Raw genomic sequence first — 18,982 nt, 5'->3', positions numbered from 1 at the left:
TTTGCACACCTGAAACATCGTTAGCCTGCAAAACCTGAATTTGACCTAAAAACAAGTTTCACATAAACGAAACTTGCGAAGCGATATCGCGATAAATTAAATGGAAATTTCTAATGGAATAAATTGTTCATTTTTGTATCGCTCGAAAGTAATATCTTACTGCACAACGGATGAGTCAGTGGTAATTGGTGCACGAAAGAAACGACGTTCGAGTATTTCCTACGAGATACAGATACTGTTTGTAAATGCTCGATAATACGGAACATCGTCGACTTTCGCTAAAAAAAAAAAATTGGCAGCAGGTAATGTAACGGAAAAGTATTACTTTTCTGATACCTTGAACATTGGCTTTGTTTACGTTCTACTTGCTGCAAAATCGTGGTAATTAGGCCATTACGCGATTCGATGTAATAGCTCATTATAGAACCGAGATTTGTTTTCGTAAACAGAGCTAACGTTAGTCTTCCTTATTTCTTATTGCTACGGGTTCTTATGTACGCGACAGAGACGTATTATAATTATTTCTAAGTGCAAGGTAGAATTCTTACGGACGAACGTAAAATAAGACAAATTTCTGTGATGAGAAAAAACGTGGACTTTAATTTCGAATGCAGTTCAGCGTTCGAAGGTCTGTGGAAATTTTCATCTTGTCCGGCACCCAGTATCGTCAAGCTCTTCCTATAACTCTGGGAGGAAGTCTGAATTGGATTTAACCTTTGTCTCGTTCTCGAGAATAATACCATCATTAAGTATAACAAGAAACCTAACAAGATCTGCTATAAATAGAACGAACAATATGAAATAGCAATTTCTGATACGAAGTGTAACGAAAATATTTTTGTTATAGTTAAATATAGATAATGAATGTATCTGTCGAAACTTGAAAATTTCCAAATTTTGTAGAAAATTAAAAAACAAGTTTTCTATGGCTTCTCCGAATTTCTACACTTTTTTATCAAAAAGGAACCTTATCTTTGTTCATCGTTCAAGCCACAATTCTCAAAATTACAGTTTATTCGTAAATTAAAATTAATTCCACCTCAACTATTACGCCATAATGATAAAAACGTATAGTCTCGTGCAAAAAAATATCGAATGACCTTGAGAAAAATTTGTTCTCATAATGTTTGCCCGTTTTAACCCTTTCGCTACAGATTTGAATGCGTAACCTCGGTGACCGACGGTAAATTCTTAACCACGGCTGCAAAATTTCTTACTTTGGCCGTATCGTTTTGAAATTTGGTTTGTTACATTAAGGTGGAAGTGCGTAAAGGATTAAGTATTAAATTAAGGCGGAACGGGACTCCAAGAGTGTAGTGTGAGCAAATTTTCAATACGCCTATAGGCGGCAATAGTAACGAAAGGGTTAAATTCTCATATCACCAGAAACAAGTGAGATACTTCAACGTATTACCCAAGTTAATTGGGACACCCTGTATAATTCATTTGGGCCAGACAGACCTTTCACGCCCCAATCTTCTCAAATTTCTGTCGGTCCGCCTCAAACTTCGACGACCTGACCGATTTCACGACTCCACCATATTTCTTCCACCGACTATACTTCCCACAAACCTCCGCATCGCGGCTGTGACACTCGATCGAGGCAATCTCGCCGTGCATTCCCGATGCGCCAGGAGTGAGATCCACCGCGAAATGAAGAAGGAAATAAGGAGACCGGAGAGAAGGTTGAACGAATCGAAGAGGAGGTTAAAACTACCTGGTCTCTGTTGCTGTCGCCACGGTGGCCTCTTTGACCCGCTTTCTCTTTTCCCACCCGATTTGTCTCGTGGACATGCCTACCGCGTTTTCTTTAACCGGGAAATTCACGACGCCTGCCTTGCCTGCTTGGCCTCGCCACCTGCCGAGCTAACGTCCTCCACGCAAGAACGAAAAAGCGGAAGTCGAGGGACGGTGAAGTGGGTCGAACAAGTGGATTCCGATCATCGACGATGTAGCTGCTGCTACTCGCGTCGTTCGTTCAACCTTTGCGCAGACTGTCTGCAATCCGCGCCAAGGTATATACCTCCACTTTCGAAAATCGACGGATAAGTGGACGAAGATCGATACACCGCAACATTGTGGCGTGATCGTGAACGAGGAGGAGAAATTCTTCCGTGCAGACGTTCAGGCGCGCAGATGTGCTTCTCGGGAATAACTTAAACCTGTCTTTAACGCAATTTGTAGATACTTTTTTCCAGTTTTTTAAACGTTCCTCGAAAGTGTGCAAATTGAAGCTGAGAAATGGGTGATTCGTGCCTGTTGAAAGTCGACTGTGAGATCTTTTTAATGCTGTGGGTATTCATTCGTTGACGGAGATTTAGGATTCAAGGATCGAGGATTTTGCCCGAGTGAGGATCTGGCAAAATGTCTAATATTTAACTGTTTCACTCGAGAGAGATTCTTAGGAAGAAAGTTAAGGGATTACGACTCAGGGTTGTGTATCTCTTGTTTCAAAAATGACTGTACCCGGCGTAATTGTTCAAAAAATACGTGTGAAATATAATGTATTATATATTATTTATATTCATTTATTAGCGTCAATTTTTTTACCGTAATTCGTGATTTTATTAGACAGTCAAACGGTTAAGAATTAACTCCAGTAAGATGAGAGGGCTCTCTTCAGAAGGGAAGAATGTATTTTAGCAGTTAAAACGCGTTTCTTGAGAGATCATTGGATGTGTACTTATTTAGCTTCGATCGTGATTCATTAGGAAAGTACGTTTCTACACGTGAACCTTTCTTTCTCGTTGAGACCAGAGCAGTAGCTTCCACAAAGCAAAGAATCGTTCGATTCCGCGGGAGATTAACAATTCCTCGTAGCGTGGACAGATTTTATCCAAAAGTTTTTATACCTACGATACCAAAAATGATTAAAAGAGAAGTGACGATATTAGCATCGTCGAAACGAATAAATTCCATCGTTTCAGGATTCGTGCGCTTTTTCTTCAAATTCGTGGTAGAAATTTGAAATGCGCAATCTTCGTCCCGGAATAATTCACGTAAAAACGATATTAAAAAGCGAAGAAACCGTTCAACAGTTTCAACCATATGTTGCCTGCAATTACACACAATATCTTCTACTTACTCCTGACCCACATCTAACACAAAGAATCACTGCTTTCGAGACATCAACCGCGAAATCATACATCACTCGCGTACAGGGTGAGCCGCGTAAAACAGGCCACCTAATTATCTCCTCCGGATATGGTGGCATGAGAAAATTTTTCTGGTTTCAAAGGACGAATAAGGTGGAAGAGAAATTTTTTTACAAATGCCATCTTTTTTCCGGTTTTACCAAGGTCCTTTGTATTTTTTTTTTTTTCTAGCGTACGTTGTAGCAGACGTTGATGTTCGTATTAATGCGAACTTAAGACGACCTCGGATCCTTCCTTTCGTTTTTTTCCCGTTTCCTTCGTCTTATTCAGCCTCTGAGGCCATTTAAATGACAAATTAATTACTGTATAAATTACTGTAGCTATGTCGAGAAGATAATTAGGTGGCCCACCCTGTGTATGACAACTTGCAAGACGTTCAAATTACCACCATGAACCAGCCGGATTAAAATGACCAATTAGTGATTTTCCAAAGATTAACTTTTATATAAGTGAAACTTAATTAGGAAATTAAATTCATAAAAGTACGAATAGGAGCACACGTGAAGAGAATAGAATAAGAAAGTTGCAAATGATAATTTTTATGCATTTATGGAAAATTTGAAGGCACAAAAATACACATAATAAGCAAAAATGTATAAATAAACCCAGAATATAGTATTCGTTATAATATTTAGTGAATAAAACAATTGCCTATTTAGCTTCTATTTTTCCAATTATGTTCATGAAAATATGAATCTGCATAAAAATCCGCAGTCTACTTATCAGTATCGAATATTCACTTTTCTTCGAAAGTTGCTAATGTGACATTTTGACCCCACAGGTAGTTCTAGTGTTAACTTTCACCTGATCTTGAGATTAACCCTTTGCACCCTGAATTTTTTTTTTTTCATTTTCTTTCCAATAACTCCGCATTATTTTAAGTGCTTCGTTTAAAATGTACTTGCAAGGACAATTGGTCGATAGGGAGCAATGTAAACAATTGCTTCGTTACACGTACACTGCCGGCCAAAAGTTTCGAATCACCTCCCACTTTTCATCAATGTTAAATCTGCTGCTAATTTTTTATAGATTTCAAGTTTATCTCAATTCTACGTTTATCAATTTATCTCATATCAATTGATTCGAATGATAAAAAATTCTCAAAGTCGATGACTTTCTTCTGGAAAATTTTTGTGTAAACTGCAACGCTCAGTGATTCCAAACTTTTGGCCGGTAGTGTACGTATACGGACACTTTTCTGTAAGGATTGGTCTTTTTTGTTACAAAATCAAAAATTTGTTTTACAAAAAAAATATCGCGAAATATAATACATAATCAAGCTGGCAATTTAAAAATGTCGAGTGTGACTCGACGTCAATTTTACTCTCAGTCGAGTCACACTCGACAAAGGAGTGCAAAGGGTTAAGAACGAGACGAATCTTTGAAAAATCGCAAATTTTCAGAATCTCGCCTAAAATCTCCAGGTGTGGAAACGATTTTACACCGTTTGACAGGACGTTGTTACTTTAAGGACGAACGGGAAAAACAACGTCGAAGGATTGAAATTACACGTCGAGTTTCAATTACGATTTTCATCGACCTGGTTTCTCTTATTTCCAATGGCGGCAGCCTTCGATACGAGCAGACCGGGAGATCATTTGAATCTTTATTTGCGTGCAGGCCAAATAAGCATCGCGGAGAGAAATAGAACATGAAGCGTGACATGCCGCCTGCCCATAAGTGTCGATTTCGAGCGGTTCTCGAGGCCGGCGAACAGATCGGAAAGAAAGTCGGCGACGGTGAACGATGAAGTGGGTCGTGTTTCTGCCGCGTTTATCATCGATCATTTCACCTTCTTCGTCAGGAGGTCGTCTGAAGTATCGTGGAAGTGGGTTGCCCCTTTTGCCTCTGTGCTCGTGCGAATTAGTTTCACGAAAAATTGATGTCGCGCGCGCGAGCGCGAAAGCCAATGCCGATTGGAGTCCGACTACGCGTGTACGTTATGTACAGTCGATCGAAGAAATGTTGAAAAGTATTTCGGCGCAGGCGAAAATATTCGGAATATTTCATCTTCTTTAGGCAAATTTCGTCGTTTATGACTAAATCTTACTGTTTTTACTCTTCTAATTTTACTTTCTCTAAAAAATTAATTTGTGAGACAGTTTACAGTCTGTACCGAAGAATTTTTGTGAAAAATTATTATTTTTAAAAAATATTCACAATTTAACATTGTTTTATGTTTTCTAACAGATTGTTGTACCACCTCAACACGTAACTTATTTCTTTTTGGAAAATAAGTAGTCTAATATCCTAAATAAATTGTAAAATTTTTGTCGAAAAATCATTATTTCGCTTGGCAAACAAATATTTACAAAAATATGATATTTTTAGGTGTGTTGGCCCAAATTTCGTGGATCTTATTTAATTTCAATTATACTCTCTAACAGGTTATTGTCTCGCCTCAAAATGTAACTTATCTCTTTTTGGAAAATAGGATTATCTCTTTTGGAATTTATTTCAAGTCAAAGTATGCGTTTCACTCGATCAAATTTAAATGTCAAACGATTAAGAGATACATTCACAAGAACCTAATTCTTATTCACCAGCTCGATTAAAATTAACTCTCCATCTGGATAATCATTCTTTCATCGAATACATATACGGTGATCTGTCGATCGTTTTTCATTACTTTTCCAGCGATCTCTAGCCGGACTTCACGTTTAATCGATAATTAATCGCGAAACGCTTCGACCTACGGAACTATTACAGCTCTTACTGTCAATTAGGCTACGTTACAAATTACGTTTAATTGGCGTGCGTCCGTCAATACAGCTCGATAGAATTGAAACCAGATTCTTTTTTTCTCTCTCTCTCTCTCTCTTCTCTCCTCGCTCTTTCAAACGACGGATTTTGCGCCGTTTGAAACGAATCGACGACCAGTTTTGCTCGTTTCCTGCGCAGATATGGAATTAATTTAATTAATTTAGCGAACGAATTCCGAAACCGGATAATTCCGATGTTTTAATTGCGCTCTCGAAGTAGAGGAACGAGGCACGTGCTGGTTTTCCAATGTGTATATGTACATATGTACGATTGCGTTCGATGTTTTATCGTATCGGCTGTACGTTTCATATTTAATCCTCGACGGGCTAAACCAAGTATTACACAACGCGACCGGGTTAACGTCAGCTTTCGTTGTAAAAGCGGCCTGGAATTTTTGTGCTTTTTTTTCCTCGACGATTGTGATCTGTCGACTAGTTCGAACCGGGATTAATATTCTGGCTGGAATTAGTAGAGAGATTGTTAAAAAGAGATTTCTGGAATTAGATGAGAGAGAAGGTTTGATAGATGAAATATCGTTTGTGAATTGGAGAGTATTCATTATTTTTGTAGACTCGACGAGAGAAATTGTTTTGTGTTCCAAGCTTGTTAACCCTCTCGCGTAAAACACTAAAAGTTCATTAAAAAAATTTCTCGTCGCCACATTTTCTCACATGTTTAAATGAAATTTTCGTAATAGCTGGAAATTTTCACGTCCAATATTAAAATTTGTCGCATGCAAGGAAAACCAATTAGTAAGCTTATTTTAGTAAGCATTATATTGTTTAAAATTACACAAATATGTTATTAACATATTGATAATGTAAGAGAGGAGAGACGTGACAAGACTGCGGATTTTTATGCAAATTCATATTTTCGGGAATATAATTAAAAGAATAGAAGTGTAGGGGATTTATGTGAGGAGGGATAGTAAACTCGAACGGACTTTTGACTATGCTATATTTATTAATACTTTATACTGCTAGGTGCTACGCTAAGGATGTCGCTCAATCAATCGCTGGATTCACACTCTCTTTCGCTCCCTCGCATTCGTCCTAATGTCATCTTGCATACATGCACACTTTTCGTTAGAAGAAAACACACACGCACTCCTCGCCTGATTACTAAAACTAAACATTCGTTCAATATCTTTCGCGCTATCCCAAACACTCGACCTGGCACGCCGGTCCTTACCGCTCCGGCCATAGACCCTCACGCATTCACACAGACAACGCATTCATACAAACAACGCACTCACGCTCGGTCATCCCTACAGAAGCTAGATAGGCAATTGTTTTATTCTTTTATTCACTAAATATTTTGGGTTTACTTTTACCTTCAAATTTTCCACAAATCCCTAAAAATCCGCAATCTAATCAGAACTCTGTTCCGAACGGGTCACCGATGACCCGCCATCGAAGGTCCCTCAACATTCTCCCGCAACCACAAATTACAACCGTGGCAAAAATATTTTTTCCACGATGAACCAACTTTTACTTTTACCATCCAAGGAACGCGTAACGAACGCAGCTAAACTAAACAAAGCATAAAGATAAAACCGACAGACGTTTCAGCGGCACGATTAATCATTCTTCGTGCGAATAGTGGATGAAGGGAAAGAAAAAAGGAAAAGAAGGCATTTTCACCGTGTTACCTGTAGAGTAAGGAGTTCAGAGTAAACTCTCGGCAACTTTCTAGTCTGAATTGGTTCGCGTGAAGCTCGCAATAAAGTCACGGATTACGCGAGTATCGTAACGAATCCGGTGTGTCGGAGTTACGTGAACGATAATACAGCGATAAAGGCTGATACGAGGCGGAGAGAAGGAATTGAAAAGGGGATCCCTTTCCATCGATGCATCTTGATACATAACGCCGCACCGTCTCGTATACACCACCAGGAAATTACGACAGCGCTTTCCGTTCCTATTCGTGTTCTGTTATGTCAGCGAGCGATATCTAACGTTAGTTTCATATTGTTAACTACGCGGAAGCGGCCACGTGACTTCCTACAACACGTTTTCTCATCTCGCTCGCGACGTCGCGGCTTCGGATCCGTCGCGTTACGGATGTTATTCAGCTCGCGGAATATTTGGGTAATTGGTAGAAATAGTTGGTGTGAAGGAAAATGGGCTAGTTTGCCAATTTTTCACGGGAAAAGATGCTATCGAGTTTTGACGAGTTTGCGATTAATTTTGGGGGAACTGTAATTTTCTTTAATGTGGCAAATTTGGGTAATGAAAAATTTTCTTGAATTTCTGACCTTTTTGTGAAGATTCTTGCAATGCACAGTGGCCTCGAATTTTTAATCAGTAATGTACATAGTATGTATCTCGAAATTTTCAAACTTTAAAATTGAATTTCTGACCTTTTTGTGAAGATTCTTGCAATGCACAGTGGTCTCAAATTTTTAATCAATAATGGTATCCCTAAATTTTCAAATTTTCTTAACAAATTTTGTAAGAATTTGAAAAATTTGTGGAAAAATTGAAAAAGAATATATTTTAATAGTGTGTTTTAAATTTAAAATTGAATTTCTGACCTTTTTGTGAAGATTCTTGCAATGCACAGTGGTCTCAAATTTTTAATCAATAATGGTATCCCTAAATTTTCAAATTTTCTTAACATATCTTGTAAGAATTTTAAACTTTTGTGGAAAAATTGAAAAAGAATATATTTTAATAGTGTGTTTTTAAATTTAAAATTGAATTTCTGACCTTTTTGTGAAGATTCTTGCAATGCACAGTGGTCTCGAATTTTTAATCAGTAATGTACATAGTATGTATCTCGAAATTTTCAAATTTTCGCTAAATTGAAGCTTTGCATAAAAATGACAACAATATAAATTCACTTTTTCAATTTTTTCCACATTTCCACTTGCTTCAATTTCTAATGTACTTTGGTACACCCTGTATAATCACGATATATGAAAGGAACAAGAATTCACTTAAGACCTGAACTCGAACAGTTTCTGTATTACAGTTTTACCCCCGATTGAGGAATACTTAACACGGTGATAGCTGCAACTTGACGATATAATTGCGAAGAATTGATGGTGGATTAAATTGAACTCGTAAGAGGGAAAGAATGAAATCAAGGTTGTAAATAGAACGTTCTCCGCGTTCTCTGGCTTACTGACTTAACACTAAATTCAACACACACAGGCAGAAAGTGTAGGAAGAAAAAGGATTTGTCCAAGGTTGATGCTGGAATGTTCTACGTCTTAGTTTTTGTTCTAATCGAGGAATACTTGACGCTAGAATAGTCAGAAAATGACAATGTACTTATAAAAATATCAAAACTTAACGATAATTAAATAAAAAACTCGTGAAATAAAAATTTAAAAAAAATTCCTCTTATTCTATCTAATATTAGCATGATTGAGAAACATCTAACGGTAACTAGAACGCAATGCGTTACATATTAGAAAGAAACAACAATGGATAAATTCGAGCCACCAAGTATGACTCGTTAGACGAAAAAGAAAATTAGAACGAGGTTGCAACTAGAATGTTGTTCGTGTTTCAGCTTTCGCTAACGATCGAGTAACACTTATTGTTGCCGGCGATAGTAGTTAAAAATTGATAGTATACGTGCGAAGAAAGAACAATGGCTAATTCAACCTGTAAATATGATTTATAGGGAAAAAAAGGTATTGAGTTGAGGTTGCAAGTGAAATCTCTGTAACCCAGCTTTTACTCTGATCGAGGAACATTTAACGCTATGGTGACCAGAATAAAGAGCTATTATTCTAATAAAAAGAAAATAAAGAGTCAAATCGAACCGTAGATACGATTCACGAAGAGAGAAAATCTTTTCGAGGTTACCTGTGGTGCGTCCTTAATATTTTATACTTCACTTGAATCAAAGAATATTCATTAAAATACTCATTTATTAAAATTTACACAATTTTCAATTTTCTTCAAATTTTATTTTTCTTAAATTTTTAATTTTATCATTTTCAAGGAAAATTTTAAAAATTAATCGAATTCTCCATGACCCTTTTATAATCAATGAAACGTATATCTCACTTCACTAGAAAAGCACTCGAAAAAGAATTAATTTCAATAGATAGATAAATGACAAATTAAAAATAAAAAATAAATCAATGGAGAAAGGGTCGAAGTATTACGTAACCAAAAATAACTGTGCAAAAAATAATGGCGTGAATTCGACGCAGAACGTTCGACGATGAAGACATTTACCATTACGGCCTCGGTACAGTTAGAAGATATTACCAATTGTCCGCGTAATTAATATACCGTGTACAACATCGTCCATTCATAATGCAGCTAATCGCAAGAGAGTCCACCTCGTTTCTAGCGTAACAGCGCCACGGTTTCGTGTGCCAGCTGATGAAACGAATTGCATACTCAGCGATCTCATTTTTCTACGACAAGAAAAACAGTACAATTACGACACCAGCAGCCGCAGATTACCTTCCAGCGACGGCTCTCCCTCCCTCCCTCTCTCTCACTCTAATCTCGTCGTCGCGAGAGATTCCGTCTCCGGGCGGTCGTTGTGTCAGAACATTGACCGTAACGCGGCGTTCCCTTTTTTTCCCCTTCTTCTTCTTCTTCCATCTAATGAAACGCGTTAAGAAACGAAGGAAAATTGTCGCTAAGTAAATGACTCCCGTAAATGTACCTGTTGCGAGGAGCCTTTAAGAAACGCGTTGCGAAACGCGGCCATTACGTTGCTTTACTGGCGAATATTGTACAATCCGAGGCCTTCTCTCTTGCATCAAAGGTTCAACCGTTTCCACAATACGTACCGGAGGATGTATAAGCTTTAATGAATAATGAAATTCACGAAACGTGTTCAGTCGCAATGCTGCTGGATTTCTGAAATATTCCTACGTGAAATTTTACCGCCGTTGATTTACGGCTTCTTCAACCTAACCTAATTAGCTGCTGAATTGCCTCGTATCTTTGTGTGCTTTACGAGGTTATAATTTTATAAAAAGTATTCGTAACCTTAATTTAATAATCGACGTAATATCACCGTGCCTACCTGAGTTAACGTGTTTCGCTTTAATTAGTCATTCCGATGATATAACTTGGTTGTAAATTTGCTCATCTACGATGGTAAATAAAACAGCATCGTGAAAGAAAGTGGAACATCGGAATCTCGTGTCGAACGCTCTCTATGAAGTTTACGTTCGATTGTTCGCAACACGATCGTATTGAACTCGATAAACATCTTACATACATATGCGTATGTATAATTCTTGCACACCGCGACTCAGGTTCGTGCGTTCGCATAAAACTCAAAATCGACAAAGAGAAATCGTAGGTACGAGGTCATCAATTTCGATCGAATACGTTCCCCGGCGAATCTAGAGCGAAAATAAACATACCCACATGAACATTGTTTGTGCGAATACACGTTATTTGCAAAGATATATAATGTTGAATTTTCCAATAAACGAAAGGTTGCCGTTCGATGCACGAAATGCGTTACTGTATTCAAATTTGACAATGTGACGTATTAGGTTATGTAACCCCCAGTTCCGTCCGGTCCGCATTTTTATCGTAATTCCACCTTGTTCCTTTTCCACTTTATGAATCTAACATATCGAGAACTAATAATCCACCGGTAATACCTATCGTAATAACACCAAAATATCAGAAAACCGAGAAACATCTTACAAAACGAATATCAACAAAAACACAATCACTAAATGTCACAAAACACACACACACACAATTCTCCAATAAAGTCAGATACACACGACAATCAATGGTCACATATCCGAAATAAACCTCTTAGTAAGTAAACCACGTTAAATCCGTTCATTTTTACTTTGTCGACAAAGAAACTCTCGGTAACAGATTTCTCCAACGCGAGCTCACGGTCGCGAAAAAGCGAACGACGTTCAACAGAGAACACATCGATCGAGCCAATACGCGAAATCCCGTGGGACAAGCTGTAGTGAATCCGTGATTGCTCCGTGGCCAGTTACAAGGAAACTCTCGCGTAGTCCAGTCTCCTCTCGGTCTGTAATTTCGCGAAGTAGACCGCACTCGACCACACACGCACTTCAAGGGTTCTCTTCTACACACACGTACACATAACAGTTACACGTACATACATCATGCATATGCGGAAAAATCCGTGTAAACGAAGGAACAAGGAGAGTGGGAGAGACCGAAGACGAAGAAAAAAGATCGAAAGAGAGAAAGAAGACTGGTTTGTAGCTAGGGACAACGAGCACGCTCCTCTGCACGTTGCTGTAATATCGCTTTATCGGATCTACCGTTATGTCGATCCGTTCTGCATCGACGGTGTACGATTCTCGTTCTATGCACGCTGCTCGCATGGCAACACCGGAAACCTTGCAACGAGGACCACATGGGACGCAACAGCGCACCGTCGTCATCTACGTCATCGATCGATGCCAGTCAACAAACTAGCCCGATCGAAACTGGTCAGAGAGGAGGTGATCTAACTGTAAATCTAACGCTTTTCGCTCGTCGAACGGCCGGTAGTTGTCGTCGTTGTCGTCGTCGTCGCCGACGACGCGAATCAAGTGTATCACGCGAACAGCGTAAATAGATAGCCGGCGCTGGTGTAGCTATTGCTACTCGACAGCAGGCTCGAACTTGCCATTCGATACCGTTCGATTGGACCGTGTTGAAACGCTCGTCAGGTGATCGGAGTGTCAGCCGTTGATTTGCATAACAAATCGACGCGTCGTTTACTAGGCCCGGCTACCAACGGTTGGCTATTGCGAGCTGATATTTAAAGCACGTCGATAGTGTCCGTAGACGACGAAACGAGACACCGTTTCACGCTCTATACGTTGTCTTTCTCGCCATTTTTAGTGCCGATCTATGTATGTATGTATCTGTGACGATGCCCGATAGGCGTTCGTTCTAGAAGTACTGTTAACGATAATACGATCGATAAATATGTCGATAAGATAAATATAGAGCAGCAATTTTTAACCCTTTTCTATCTCCAGGCACACACAAACTAATTACTACAATTCTACGGTACATCAAAAAGTGTATTACATTTTTTTGCCAATTTGACAAAAAGGACCTCTCGCGGCATACCGGGTGAAAATTAGATATAGAGTAGAATGCAACGCGTAATAAACTTATCACTCGGATCTGTTTATTTTATTCAAATTTATCGTAGAAAGCATACTAGCGTGTTTCGACTCGTAACCTCGTTTTTTTATCCGAAAGAATCTGTCCTGTTTTAGAAACTAATATCAACAACGTGTCGATACCCTATCGATAATCTATAGTGGTAAGTTTGTGTGCGAAAGCGTCCACAGATATTCGGTGAAATCTAGAACACGGATTTGCAAATTTTTCCACATCTTGTCCTTCTGACCTTTGAGAACGCCTTTCACCACTTTGGTGTACCTCTCAAGGCGATTCATGACTTTTTCACGCGTCCTGAGCAAAGTCGAGAAACAGTTACACCTATCTTCGCGCCCTTTCAACTTCCCCGGAAGCTTCCTACCGTCTTAATCCCCGTGGAAAAAAAGAAACGTTTCTGTTCGGGGGCTTCCTGCACGGATAACCGCGAACATCGCAGGCCTCAGGCGCTGATAAGCATCGCTTAATTTAAACTTTTCATTCGCTTCCCTGTGTATCTCTTTAGCATTCTTTTAGCTGCCGGGATCGCCCGTTAATTGGCACGCAACAGGAATTCTTCAAGCACAGAGGAACGAAACGTGTTTGTACACCGCCGTTCATAAGTATTAGGACACCCATTATATTCCTACAGGAACTATCGTACAATTTCACCCTTAACTATATACAAACATATGTCTTTATGACGTGTAATCTCCCAAGCTGCTTTGGTAATTTTATTTATTAAATCACAAAGTTCGTTAACCTTTCCCTTCGTATTTCATATTTTCCTTATAACTCTTCAACGAAGCTTCAAAGGACCTACGTTCATATAACATTTTCTTCTCACGTACACCCATAGAATGTACTCACAAAGTTTGAAAAATTTCGATCGGAAAAAACTCAGACACCCGGTATGTACATCTTCGGCAGATTCAGCACCACGCATCGGCCGAAACGTATGCACTCATTACACCGCGAAACTCGAAGCTGGATAATTTTTTAATGACTATTTAGGTTCGCTTCACATTCAGGAAGTGTCTTGATACTTATGAATGGGAGGTGCATGTATAATAGAGTAACACGATACAAACCTGAGAGGAGGGTTTCTGAAGGAACGTCGCGATCCCAGCGCGAACTCTGTTTTTAACACCGCGTACAGTTCCCTTGGCACTGCGTATGGCTTCCTTGTCGAGGATCTTGTAACCAGCGAAACATTCGTCGCTCTCTTTATCTCCTAACACCACACCCCTGTTGTTACTGTCCTTATTGTCCGCTTTCAGTTCGTTCAGGTGAAACTTGAAGAACCTGTCGTACTCGTACACGTACTTCTTTCCAGTCACAGGGTTCACGTTGTTATCCACGTAATGGACCATCGACTCTTGCTCTAACCTCTCCTGCTCCTGTTTCCTCTCCTCGTACGTGCACTCCTTTATCACCGGAGAGGAGAGTCTGCCGTTCTGCTCGGCTATCGGGTCCGGACTTCTGATTCTAGGCGTGGAAGAAGCTTTCGACAAAGATGAGATACCGGACGGCGAAGGAGAGACACTGGGAGAAGCTCCGTTCGAGGAAGAACTCGAATCGACTTCCGGAGACGAGGCAACCGGCGTGTACTCCTTGCTCGATCGTTCGTCCTGCTCGTTCGACAGATCCAATCTGTTCACGTTCGACGTAGCGTCGTTGGTACTTCGATGATACGTCTGCTGCTGTCCCATACCGTTCTCCAAACGACGATTCTCCGAATGTTCCTGATAATCGAGCGATGCTCGATCTGTCTCGACATCATTCCCACTGATCCCTCCTTCCACTATTCTCTCGCTAAGTTCACGACCGTTCAGCGAATCGCAGCTGATATTACTCTCGTTATCGTCGCTATCTACCTCCGCCCCACTGCTCGTCAAGCTGCCTGTGCGATTATGCTGCTCACTGGCTAGAATAACCGTACTGGCGTTCTTCTTCTTAGGCAGAGGCGGAGGTGTTCCGTCTAGATCGCTGCAGGTACCACTGTCGAGAGTGTCACTCGGTGAACACTGTCCACTTGACATCACCATACCGTTCAGCTGGCTGGGGTACGAATTGTAATAGAAGCAAGCGCTCGAACGGTTGTTGCTCGAGGTGGTTGTGTTCAGCGGTTCCGATGTTTCACGGTGGACCATATCTTTCCCCGAGTTCTCCTCGTTACGATTACGTTTGTCCTTGTTGTTGTTGTTGCGTTCGAAGGAGTTGGAGCCAACACTGATCCTCACACAGCCGTCACTGCCACTTCCACAACGCTGCTCGTTCACCAGATTCGTCGCACTCACGACCACACCACCGTCACGCTTGCTCGAACGTTCGCACGCGATCCCGTTCTCCTGTTCGGCTTCGTGGCCGACGACGTTCTCGTCAAGCGTCAATCGTACTGTCGATATCACCCTTCCGTTCTTCTCACCATCCGGATTAATCTTGATCTTCACCACATGAGCCGCCTGCTGCTGTTGGCCGCTGTGCTGTTGTTGCAGCTGGTTCTGCGTGTTCTGAGCCGGCTTCACGCTGCTCTGCTTGCCGTAGCCGTTCGCGGCTTGCACTTCCGGGATTCTTCTCCTACAGGCGGCCGCGGAATCGACGCCAGGAGCGGCCAGTCCGACAAATACCGTTGCTCCGGCCCCTGTGCTAAGAGGTACCGTGGTGGGACTGGAAACAGTCCGGATTGACACAGTCTGTCGGGCAACCTGACTCGGGTCCCGTGGCTGAGTCTTGGCCGGCAGTGTCGGTGGAACGGTCATCGTGACGATCCCGTCCATATACACATTCGAGGGCACTGTCACTTCGAGATACACCTTAGATTCTCCTTCCTCTTTTTCTTCCCTCGTCGTCTCTCTGTTTCGATAGGAATTTTCAAGGGTGGTAGAACGATTCCTCGTGAGTACGGTGCTTTTAGACAACAAGCATGCAACAGGTGGTTCAATCGGATTTAATTGCAACGAGAGAACAATGTCACATCGAGAGATTGGACATATCGTCAAAGATCATCGAACATCTCGAGAAATAGAGTAATCTGTTGGTTCACCTTCGAGTGTCTCGTCGTTCTTTAATTACACAAACGATAGAGAGTTCCTCCCGATCAGTCGATCGAACTTCCCAGCAATCGACGACACTGCATCTCGTCGGTGTCGGAACGGTCTGTTACTGCACTCGAGGGATGTCGCGCGGAATACGAAATGCACCGCGAGAGCTTGCACGCAGGAAAATTTCTCTCCTGGGACGGAACAGCGGGGATAGGGTAGAAAAAAATAGAGAAAGAGAGAACGAAAGTGAAGAAGGAAAGCAGAGAGAGAGAGAAAGAGAGAGAGAGACAGAGAGAAACGTGTGTAACCGCCACTTACTAATCGCGTTTATCAGTAGCGACGCATGGTAAAGTAACTCTAATCGAGATAGACGACGACGCGACGCGAGACGACGACGATGACAATAGTCGACGACGGCGATCGTTCACGGTACGGGCCGTCAGTAACTGTACTGAGTGCCTCTGACACTTACTCATGCAGTTTCGTTGGCCGAGGTGGGGACCCAAGTTGGAGGCCTCGCGACGGGGCACGGCGAGACATGGAGTGGGGGAACGAGTTCTTGGGACTGGGCGGTGGCGGAGTGGGGGGAGACTTGGGTCCGAGGAGACTGTGATCAGCACGTTCCGCGAGACACACGGTGGAACGGAGATCGAACGGTCTGGGAAAGGAGTAGGAGCGTCGCGAGCGAGAGAATGAACGAGTGGGCCCTCGAGCGTGAGTGAATGAGTGAACGAGTGAAAGAAGCGTGTGTGTGTGTGAGAGAGTGTTGGTAGGTAAATAAGTAGCTAGAGGGGACGTGCGAGTGAACAAGCGAGCGCACGTTAAACGGCGAGCGATCGAGCGAGTGAAAGGACGAACGAGAGAGCGTGTGTGTGTAGAGAGTGTATGGATGAATAAGCGAGAAAGACGTGCGAATGTGGTGGAGGAAAAGGGGGTGGGAAGGACGAGAACGAGTCTTGGAAGTCGTCTGGCACGTAAGCACTTGCTCGAGGAGGACGTGGCGTCCTCTATCGAGCCAGGTAGAATCGACTATCAGGTTTCTCATTTAAATACCTGTTCTTTACCGTTCACCGGCTTTCTCGTGTATATGGACAGGTTTAGGAGAGTGTGTGCGAGGTTGGTTCGAGGTGTGTATACCTGGATCGTACGGGTACACCTGCCGAAATTTCACCGACACTGTGTACTATATAGTAGTCTATTTGATTGTAGCTGGGCGGGTTGAATTGGCGGTGAGTTGTACGATTACTGAATGAACTTTCTAAGACCTTCTTTCTGAATGAGACTAACGTGAGTTTATTCTGATGTTTTTTGGAATTTTTTGATTCCTCAACAGACTCATGCATTTGCATAATAAGGATAATTAGAGTCATCTGATTACAAAGTGTTTTAGGCAGCATTTTACACTTTCTGAGTGAATCAAAGCTGAAGCACACTTTATCTATTTAATCCTAACTGAGATTTCCGATCATCTTCTCAGGTTTTTATCGATTTGCTCGTTAATATTCTCGAAGATGTAAACTTCGACGCCAGAGTGAATTATAATTATCCACATTTCTTCCATCAACTGTACACGCTGAGACGATTACATTTTCGCAAAATGAGGATAATCAGAGGCACCTGATTATCGATGTTAATTAGCTGCCCGATGATATTGTGTATAATATACTTGACATAGATCGTCGTGCAAATTAAAAATGAATTATTTATCGCGATGTGATATAACACCGAGTTGAAAGGAATTTTTCAAAATATCGTATACAAAATACTACTATAAATAAATTTACATCGCATTATAGAAAGTGTACGATTGTAAATTGCAAGTGTGAATCTCATTTCGTTCTTAGTTCTCCTTTATCACACTTAGTGCTTGAACAGGTGGCTACTGAAGAGGTCTGCGCTGTTGGTAACCTCGTTGAAGATGATCTCGAGGCAAGATGAAAAAGGAGCAGGATAAGTTGATTCCACCGCGATGGAACAACAACCTGCTGCAGAGAATCAACAGGATCGATTCGAAGTGCAAACAGGAGAGGAGAAAAATCTGAATAAGAACGAGACGGTACAATCGACGCCTTCTCTCTTTTCTTATTAGCTTCGTTAGATAACCAAATTACGTATTAATATATTCCAAATCGCTGTTTTCACGAGTTATTCTTTTCTTGCACGCGATCTTACGCCACACTTTAGACAAATAATTGCACTCTTTAAACGTTAAAACCGCGTTCACACTTTAGATTAATAATTGCACTTTTCAAACGTTAAAACCGCGTTCACACTTTAGATTAATAATAGCACTTCCCAAACGTTAAAACCGCGTTCACACTTTAGACAAATTATTGCATTTTTCAAACGTTAAAACCGCGTTCACACTTTTGACAAATAATTGCACTCTTTAAATGTTAAAACCTCGTTCACACTTTAGATTAATAATTGCATTTTTCAAACGTTAAAACCTCGTTCACACTTTAGACAAATAATTGCACTTTTCAAACGTTAAAACCGCGTTCACACTTTAGACAAATAATTGCATTTTTCAAACGTTAAAACCTCGTTCACACTTTACACAAATTGTTGCACTTTTCAAACTAATATATTCCAAATCGCTGTTTTCACGAGTTATTCTTTTCTTGCACGCGATCTTACGCCACACTTTAGACAAATAATTGCACTTTTCAAACGTAAAAACCGCGTTCACACTTTAGATTAATAATAGCACTTCCCAAACGTTAAAACCGCGTTCACACTTTAGATTAATAATAGCACTTCCCAAACGTTAAAACCGCGTTCACACTTTAGATTAATAATAGCACTTCCCAAACGTTAAAACCGCGTTCACACTTTAGATTAATAATAGCACTTCCCAAACGTTAAAACCGCGTTCACACTTTAGATTAATAATTGCATTTTTCAAACGTTAAAACCGCGTTCACACTTC

At 40.8% G+C, this 18,982-nt stretch overlaps 1 protein-coding gene across 1 annotated transcript in view; it reads right to left on the bottom strand.

Annotated features, from left to right (window-relative positions):
* Positions 1-15,836, bottom strand: part of LOC108571551 (glutaredoxin domain-containing cysteine-rich protein CG31559-like) — a 59,657-nt gene extending 43,821 nt beyond the window's left edge. The window contains exons 1-2 of the mRNA XM_017933617.1: positions 14,812-15,836; positions 14,098-14,616 (exon numbers count right to left, since the gene is read on the bottom strand). Coding sequence (XP_017789106.1) covers positions 14,098-14,616; positions 14,812-15,786 — 1,494 coding nt within the window. The 5' untranslated portion in view covers positions 15,787-15,836. The remainder of the gene's footprint in view (positions 1-14,097; positions 14,617-14,811) is intronic.
* Between the last annotated feature and the right edge of the window lie 3,146 nt (positions 15,837-18,982).

The sequence above is a fragment of the Habropoda laboriosa genome, unplaced genomic scaffold (assembly GCF_001263275.1).
Source record: "Habropoda laboriosa isolate 0110345459 unplaced genomic scaffold, ASM126327v1 scaffold40, whole genome shotgun sequence".
Taxonomy (NCBI): Eukaryota; Metazoa; Arthropoda; class Insecta; order Hymenoptera; family Apidae; genus Habropoda; species Habropoda laboriosa.
Note: the sequence above shows the minus strand (reverse complement) of the source record. Positions and strands in the feature narration are given on the sequence as shown.